Source organism: Lissotriton helveticus, chromosome 7 (assembly GCF_964261635.1).
Source record: "Lissotriton helveticus chromosome 7, aLisHel1.1, whole genome shotgun sequence".
Taxonomy (NCBI): Eukaryota; Metazoa; Chordata; class Amphibia; order Caudata; family Salamandridae; genus Lissotriton; species Lissotriton helveticus.
This window is the reverse complement of record NC_136068.1, coordinates 1,506,293,037-1,506,302,121: the sequence shown is the minus strand read 5'-3', so window position 1 is coordinate 1,506,302,121 and position 9,085 is coordinate 1,506,293,037. Positions and strand designations below refer to the sequence as shown.

At 47.2% G+C, this 9,085-nt stretch overlaps 1 protein-coding gene across 1 annotated transcript; it reads right to left on the bottom strand.

The window, feature by feature from the left end:
• Positions 1–1,929: 1,929 nt before the first annotated feature.
• Positions 1,930–5,739, bottom strand: LOC144767507 (zinc finger BED domain-containing protein 6-like). Its single transcript, XM_078650924.1, has 2 exons — positions 2,274–5,739; positions 1,930–1,997 (listed from the first exon to the last, which is right to left on the bottom strand). Exon 1 carries the CDS (start codon positions 5,665–5,667, stop codon positions 2,602–2,604), a length of 3,066 nt encoding a protein of 1,021 aa, XP_078507050.1. The 5' UTR covers positions 5,668–5,739; the 3' UTR covers positions 1,930–1,997; positions 2,274–2,601.
• Between the last annotated feature and the right edge of the window lie 3,346 nt (positions 5,740–9,085).

Below are 9,085 nucleotides of genomic sequence, written 5' to 3'. Positions count from 1 at the left end.
GCCTGGTGCAGATGATACGGTTGCTGGTGTGGTTAACGGCTCAGAGGAAAAATCACTCACTTCTGCCACATCTCTTTCATATGAAAGAGCACCAAACCAAGGATACAAGAGAGTTGTGGGAAGGGAAATGGTGATTCAAGCGCCCCTCCCTGCGGACGCCCATGATACTGGCCTGAATAGTTTTGTACTGCCCTGGCTAGTTGCTAGTTGTACTGTGACACAACTTCCTGCTGAATCATTTTGTGTTAATCATATTCCTAAAGAGCATTGCTTACAGATTATGTCTTTCTTTCTTCATATAGTTGGCAATACTAAAACCTCCAAACCAACGAGGAGTATGCTGGCTGTACTGGCCCGGCAACGGAGGCTGGAAGCAACTGTTGCGGAATATCGGCGACTGGTGGAACTCGAGGGGGATGACACGCACTCCAGTGCATCCAACTTAACATCGTCTACATCCTCCTCTGTTACCCCACGTTCTGCCGGTAAGCACAGTGCTCCAGCGAACCGGAGCCGTGCCGGAAGACGCCACCGCCGAGCAGCAAAAGCTGCACCTCGCAGCACTGTTAAAGGTCGCTTGCGCCGTGCACTCCGCAGAGTGTCAGACCTAGAGGCGGAGGTCCAGAAATGGCACAAATTTCAAAATGTGGTGGAGGGCCTCCGCCTAGAGCAAGCCATCCTCCAAGAAAAATATGATGCCCTGGCCCTAAAGCATGATGCCCTGGAGGCCAAACTTACCAGCTTGCATCCCTAGAGTGTCCCTTGCCCCTTTTTTTGAGACTTTTGGGGGGTGGGAATTGGGAGTTGGGTTTTTTGGGGACTTTTGAGGACTATTTGTTGGGGTTAGGGAGGGTCTTGCGGGAGATTATTTTGTTAGGGATATAAATATACTTTTTCAAACTTTATCTGAGCATACCTGTTTTTTTACTACTTTTGAGCTGGGTGGGTGGTGGTTTTGCAGTAATTTCATTTAACTGAACACTGTCATCGTGTTGGTTCACGTGCAATAGGCCAAATGTTTTCCTAAGTAAATGCCTGTCACAGAGTTTGTTAATTCAAGAGCCCTAGGACTTTGCTGCTAGTACCACTGTCACTCTCTCGCCTCTCCGAATACTCCATTATACTACCTCCCATCCAAAAGCTTATCTTACCTGTAATTTGTGTTTGAGGGCTGGCTCCACCTGGAATTCACAGAGTCCTAACGCGTTCTGCAGCAGGGCCACAACTGGAGTTTCCCGGCGTGGATTTTCTGCAAAACAAAAACAATCAACATTAGAAATGTGGTAGCGGTGCTGACACAACCCTAAAACCTAGAAGCCCCAGAGACAGCACCCCTGAGACAGGCAAGCGAGCAATATAACGCCTACACGTTCACGTGCAATAGGCCAAATGTTTTCCTAAGTAAATGCCTGTCACAGAGTTTGTTAATTCAAGAGCCCTAGGACTTTGCTGCTAGTACCACTGTCACTCTCTCGCCTCTCCGAATACTCCATTATACTACCTCCCATCCAAAAGCTTATCTTACCTGTAATTTGTGTTTGAGGGCTGGCTCCACCTGGAATTCACAGAGTCCTAACGCGTTCTGCAGCAGGGCCACAACTGGAGTTTCCCGGCGTGGATTTTCTGCAAAACAAAAACAATCAACATCAGAAATGTGGTAGCGGTGCTGACACAACCCTAAAACCTAGAAGCCCCAGAGACAGCACCCCTGAGACAGGCAAGCGAGCAATATAACGCCTACACGTTCACGTGCAATAGGCCAAATGTTTTCCTAAGTAAATGCCTGTCACAGACTTTGTTAATTCAAGAGCCCTAGGACTTTGCTGCTAGTACCACTGTCACTCTCTCGCCTCTCCGAATACTCCATTATACTACCTCCCACCCAAAAGCTTATCTTACCTGTAATTTGTGTTTGAGGGCTGGCTCCACCTGGAATTCACAGAGTCCTAACGCGTTCTGCAGCAGGGCCACAACTGGAGTTTCCCGGCGTGGATTTTCTGCAAAACAAAAGCAATCAACATTAGAAATGTGGTAGCGGTGCTGACACAACCCTAAAACCTAGAAGCCCCAGAGACAGCACCCCTGAGACAGGCAAGCGAGCAATATAACGCCTACACGTTCACGTGCAATAGGCCAAATGTTTTCCTAAGTAAATGCCTGTCACAGACTTTGTTAATTCAAGAGCCCTAGGACTTTGCTGCTAGTACCACTGTCACTCTCTCGCCTCTCCGAATACTCCATTATACTACCTCCCATCCAAAAGCTTATCTTACCTGTAATTTGTGTTTGAGGGCTGGCTCCTTCATTTCTTCATTGTGCAGAATCCAGGCATCAGCATTATGGGTAATGGATAGGGTGAGTCTGGAGGAGGAGGACTCAGGATAGACGACCAGGACTGAGTTCTTGTCAACTAACTGTTGTGAACCTGAGGAATGCTGCGGCATCAAAATCAAGATAGTTCTGTTGATGGGCTTGTTGTTTTATTGGTTGATTACAGTTTTGTTGGGAATGTGATGAAGCACTTGCTAAAGAAAGGCAGACACACAGGAATAAAAGTGAATAAGGAGGACTATTTACAATTAATGAATGATTGAGTCATTTTCAGAACTCGCTGTCAGGGAAGCAGAACTCGTCCTCATACTCTGCTAACTCATCAGTCGGGGTTACTTCTGGTAACTGAGGAGAACTTTCCTCGGGTAGGGCGGTGTCCTCTTCTTCCTGCGTGCATTCTCGTACTCTGTAATCTGGTGGTATGAAGTGCTGGTTCATCTTTATCAAGGTGAGCCGCTCCACATTTGCGGGCAAGAGGCGGGACCTTTTGGAAGTCACAATGCCACCAGCAGAACTAAAAACACGTTCTGAAGACACGCTTGCGAGTGGGCAAGACAAGTAATTGATAGCCAGGTTGGTGAGCTCTCGCCATATTTTTCTTTTCCCATGCCAATACGCCAATGGGTCCTCAGTAATATTGACCTCTGTTGAGTCATCCAGATAGGCCTGCACCATTGAAAGAATGTCCTCCCGGATTCCTGTACTTTGCACTTCTGTGTCCTTTCTAGGACCAGGAAACCCTAGCTGAGTTAGCCAACTCGCTTCAGACATATCGCATGCGCCTGGTGGAGATGATACGGTTGCTGGTGTGGTTAACGGCTCAGAGGAAAAATCACTCACTTCTGCCACAGGCACAGATGGTGAAGTGCTTTTTTGGGACGCCTGATCGCCTGCTGATTCACTAGTAGTACTGTCTTCTCCTACAGTTTCCTTCCGTTCTATTTCAAAACGAATGGCTGACTGAGCTAGCCAACCTTTGTACTCTGTAACATCCGATGTTTCAAAAGGAATTATTACTTTGCCAAACAATGGCTTTTTGTAACGTGGATCCAGAATAGTAGCACAAATGTAGTGCTGTTGTTTCTTGATATTTACAAGCCGTTCATTGCTAACTAGGCGTTGTAATAATCTCTGCGCCAACTCATGTGCTTCGTTCTTTCCAACGTCCTTTAATTGTGAAGACACCACCTTGACTTGGTGCTCGAGCTTCAGCAACAGTGGGATAGCTTTGCTCAAAGAACAGTCCTCCCTGCTCACGTCACGCGTGAAGACCTCAAAAGGCCGAAGCATGTCTGTCAGGCTTTTAACTAGCTGCCATTGCTCCACCGCTAGTATCATTCCTGTCGTATCACCACCCAGGTTGTAGAAATACTCATTGACTACTGGAAACAGCTCATGCAGACGCTCAAGCATGTAGAAGGTTGAGTTCCAACGTGTTGCCACCTCCTGGATAAGTGCTTTCACTGGCATTCTACGTTCATTTTGCTTGCGCCTCAGCTCCTTCCGGGCCTTAAAAGAATGGTTGAAATGTGTGCATATTCTTCTGCAGATGGTCAGTGTTTTGTCGACTGCAAGTTCTTTTTTCAAAAAATTTTGCACAACAAGGTTGATACAGTGCGCCAAACACGGCACTCTGAAATAGAAACCGTCCGCCATGGCCCTAACTACATTGCTGCCATTATCTGTAGAAACATAACCAACCTTGCAATGTCTTGGGCGCAGCCATTGCAAGACCTTTTTGTTAAAGTCAGCCAAAATGTTGACTGCAGTATGACTTTTCTCCATGCCAAACATGGCTAATGTTGCATGTTTACGAGCACCCTTAAAAATCTCGACCAAGTCACCACCTGCATTTATCTGTTTAATAACCCCTGAAAAAGAGACCCAGTGTGCAGTGATGCACATGTAATCAGTGGCTGCGCAACTGGTCCACATGTCTGTTGTCAGGTGTATAGTGTGAACAGCACTCTTCTGCAAAGCTGCCCCCACCAACTCAAGCACCTCTTTGTGTAGTGCTGGAACAGCAACCCTGGCAAAATAGTACCGGCTAGGAACCTTCCATTTAGGGGCCAATGTTGCCACGAGTTCAAGGAAACCCACACCTTCGACAAACGAAAAAGGGAGAAGGTCCACCGCTAGCATTTTTGCCAGCTTAGTGTTATAGAGGCGTACAGTTGGGTGGTTGCGTTGAAATTGCGCATCTGAGGAGAACATGGCTGAAATGGTGCGCTGGACAAATTTACGGGATGATGCTGATGCCTTCTTCGACCCACTTCTGATCAGTGTTGACATTTTCCGCATTGGTGTGTCTCCCAGACTCTCAGTGTGCCTGCTATGTGTTACGGAGGGTGTGGTGCTGCAAGGGGTACTGGGTGCAACCGGACACATGTCTGACGCTTCTTCTACCTCCCCATCATCTTCAGATGAAACACCTACTATGGGTATATTTTGGCCACTTGCCCTTTGGGATCGCTTTCCCTTGACGTTTGCTAGGTGCGGAAACCATTCGACAGCGTGCTTTCTTTCAAGATGACCTATCTGGCCTCCGGTTCCATAGTTGGTACCAGTCTTACCACGGCTAACGCTAGTCTTACAAATGCAACAAACGGCTATGTTATCATATTTTTCATGGACACTAAAAAAGTTCCAAACTGGGGACTGGAAACTTCTGGTTTTGCCGCACGAGGTGATACTGCTGCCAATGCCAGATGAAGCAGTGGTGGATGAGCCTTGCAGACATCTACTGGGTTGTGCAATTATTGCAGCAACCTTACTTGAGGGAGTCGAGCTGGATGGAGTCCCCCTCCGGGGAGAAAATATGGGAGCTGTAGGTTTTGTTGAACTTGTGGTACTACTTGACTGCGTTGGTGGTGCTACCAGTGGCACGTCGCCAGGGTCACGCTCAGCATGACGTCGGGATAGGGTGTAAATGTCTGTCTGCTGCATGGCCGGTGTGGCTGGACTGACATGTGTGATGACTAGGTCATTGCTGTCATCCTCTTCAACAACATCAGAATGCACCACTTCATCAAGTCCGACGTTCGGATCCATAAGTATGAGCTTTCCGGGGCCCTTCCTTTTAAGATTTGATACCATTCGCAGCTCATGGTGTGCCTCCCTCTCAGACGTCGGAGATGGTTGCCAATCCAGATCCAGATCATCATCTGATGGAGCGGGGCTTGAAGAGGAACTTCTACACACCCTCCTTGATCTTTTCCTTGCTGGGGAGCTGGGAGAAAATGAATCATCAGGAGGAGTGGCTTCGTCTTCCTGACATGATACCCCGGCTCCAAAGTCAATTTCCTCCTGTGCCCCTACTTCTGGAAGAACAACCATTGTGGGCACTTGCACCGCTCCATGGCCATCTTCACTGACCTCTACTTGCAAGTCTCCATGGACCTCTCCTTCTCGGCCTTCTCCTTCTCGGCCTTCTCCTTCTCGGACAGCTCCTTCTCGGCCTTCTCCTTCTCGGACAGCTCCTTCTCGGCCTTCTCCTTCTCGGCCTTCTCTTTCTCGGCCTTCTCCTTCTCGGCCTTCTCCTTCTCGGCCTTCTCCTTCTCGGACAGCTCCTTCTCGGCCTTCTCCTTCTCGGCCTTCTCCTTCTCGGCCTTCTCCTTCTCGGCCTTCTCCTTCTCGGACAGCTCCTTCTCGGACAGCTCCTTCTCGGACAGCTCCTTCTCGGCCTTCTCCTTCTCGGACAGCTCCTTCTCGGACAGCTCCTTCTCGGACAGCTCCTTCTCGGACAGCTCCTTCTCGGACAGCTCCTTCTCGGACAGCTCCTTCTCGGACAGCTCCTTGCGCATGTACTTCTGCTTGTACTAGTAGCCCATGCAGTTGTTGTTGCGGCTTTGGTTGTTGAATAGTACTTGTGAGATGAGTTAAAACCTGTGTTGATGGCGTGCTGCTACTTTCTTGCGATGATCCAACATCACTGGTCGTTGGTGATTCAACAACTAAACAGGCTACCTGTGCAGCACTCATGGTGGGCCTTTGTTTTTTTGGTTGTTGTTGCCCAAAAAATGTCTTGGTTGAGCAACCAGTCGCCTTGGTAAGTGGTGCCACTTGCTTCTTCTTCTCCTTAGTAGAGACATCTTTCTTGGAAGAGGACCTACGGGCACCTCTTTTTGGAGCCATCTTCTTCAGATGTCGGAACAACAGGCCGCAGCAGCACTTCTTCCTGGCACTGATGCTCAACGATGATGATGCGTAGTTTTGTGCACCTAAACGCAAACGAAGACAGAGGAACATCAGTAAATATAAATGTTGCATATGTAGCGCTTGAATAAACAGTTAGCAAGTAGGCATTTATGAATACACACATGCACACCACACAATATGGAATTTTCAAAATTAGGATTTGCTAAATTTTTGGGAAACAGGAATTTAACATTGATCCAAGAGAGCACACACACAGAGGGTTGTGCTTTCATGTACCCCTGACTCCGCCTGGGCACAATGGGTGAAAGCAAGGCACACCTATGTCTCAAAGCTCACTGCCTGCCTTCAAAATGGCCGCTTGACCCCCCCATCCACATGGCCAGGACCATGCCTCAAAATGGCCACCACCAACATAGCCAGCACCCAACCCCTACTCCAAAAAGTGAAAACACACAACACAAATCAAATCACCACAATCCAATGCCATCCATCCATTTTCAGAAGGCTTATGCTGCCTGCTGGTGGTTTTCCGGTGCAAAATTGCATTTTTTACAATTTCGCGAGTGCGAGATTGTTGCTTCACGGCGCGAACGTGGCAAAAACCCACAAAATCCGCGAACAGACCGATTCTGGGCCCCCCTGGGCATAATGGATGACATCAGAGCACAGTGGGTGCAGGCCTATGGCACAAAGCACACAACTTACAAATGGCCCCTAGACCCCCACCCACACGGGACCAGACAATAAAATGGCCCCCACCCCCATAGCAAGCCCCCAACACCACCCCAAAAAGTCCTAAAACACACAAAAATCAGCACAATCCAATGTCATCCATGCCCTGGCCAGAATCATGTTAACAAAAATAATTTCAACAAAACAGTTGTATCATCCATGCACCCATAAATAAGCCTGGTGGTTTTCAATTCATGTGCAGCAGAATTGTAATTTTTACAATTTCGCGAGTGCGAGATTGTTGCTGCGCGGGACACGAGCAGTGCGAACACAAGCAAAAACACATCCTCAGCTCGCGAACTTGCAGATTTTCCCCCCAAAAAAGTCGAAAAAAAACAACACACACAAAAATCACCACAAACAAACAACATCAACTTACTTCTTTGTGAAATCAAAATTCGAATCCAAAAGTAATCCAAAAGGCCTCAAATCCAAATATCCAGCAGCAACCACAAAAAGTAATCCTTCCCAGTCAAGATCGAAATCAAAGTGGCCAGGAAATGGAGGAGCTTGCTGGACAGGAACAGGAAGTTGGAGACTGGGGCACTTCCTTCACCCCACCCCTATGGGAGGAGCTTGCTGGACAGGAACAGGAAGTTGGAGACTGGGCCACTTCCTTTACTAAGTAATTTTTGTACTTTCGCTAGTGCGAGATTGTTCCTGCCCGCGCCGCGGACCGCGAGCAGCGCGAGCAGTGCGAACACAAACAAAAAATCCGCTTCGCGCGGATTTTGCGTATTCTCGCCGCATCCGCGAGAGTTCGCGGATTGCGGATTCTCCAAAAATACGAAAAATCCGCGAGCGTAACGGATTTTACGCCCATGCTTAATTTAAAAGGTTGTAAATAAAACTCAGATTCACCAGTAGCTCTAGCCATTGAGTCCAGTCCTTTGGGTCATCCTCTTGTACTACTTCTAGTTCTTATTGATCTTGTCTTTGTTTTTCTTGAGGCTTTGACAATTCACACCGACAAATGCCCAACCAGATTTATTACTATTTTGATATGATAGAACATCCTGCTACTGTTGTAGGGATTTTGCACATACAGACCTCTGCACAAGAAAATAGGATGTTGGTGATAGTAGGTTGGACCTTCCTCACACACCTCAATCAGAAGTTCAGAACCCAGCACAATCCCCTGCCCGACTAGTTATAGTAGTGTCTTGTCATAACTATTAGCTCTCCAAATCCTCCCCCCAAGATACCCAACAAGTAGTCAACCCAGAACATAACATAACACACCCAACCTCTCAGTCGTGGAAGCACTGCACATGCATTGCACTCCCTTCCTTTAATCAGCTCTGTACGTTGTTGTATTATAATGCAGCACCACAAGGTAAATCAATAACATTAAAACAATAAACATTCTTACACTTACTTACAGTTGGGAATTAAATCATGATAACTGAACAGTGGTGGATGCACCACCATCCCCTAGGTAGGAATTTAGTTTATATAAATTTATAAATGAAGATCTCTGAGTGAAGCGACCCCTCATCTTAGAAGAACCTAGTACTGGTAGTTGTTGCATCATAAGCTCTGCAAAGCTCTGGTTCGTAGAAGGGAATCTTCCGTCTGTAATGCAAAAAATGAAATGTACGCGTTAATATATTGCAAGCCGTGCCAAAAAGTGTAGCATTTATGGATAAGCAATATGGACTAACAGTACACCAGAACTTCATAAAAAAGTTGCTTGTTAATGTTTTGGTTGACCGCTTGTACGCAGCACTTAGACAGTAGCAGTGTGAGATCATGTGGGCTCAAAGGTGTCTTATACAACTAGCTGCAAGGTAACGTCACATGTGCAAAAATAAAAGACACAAAGTTAAAATGGTTGCATGGCTCGGGCTAACTAAGCAAAGGC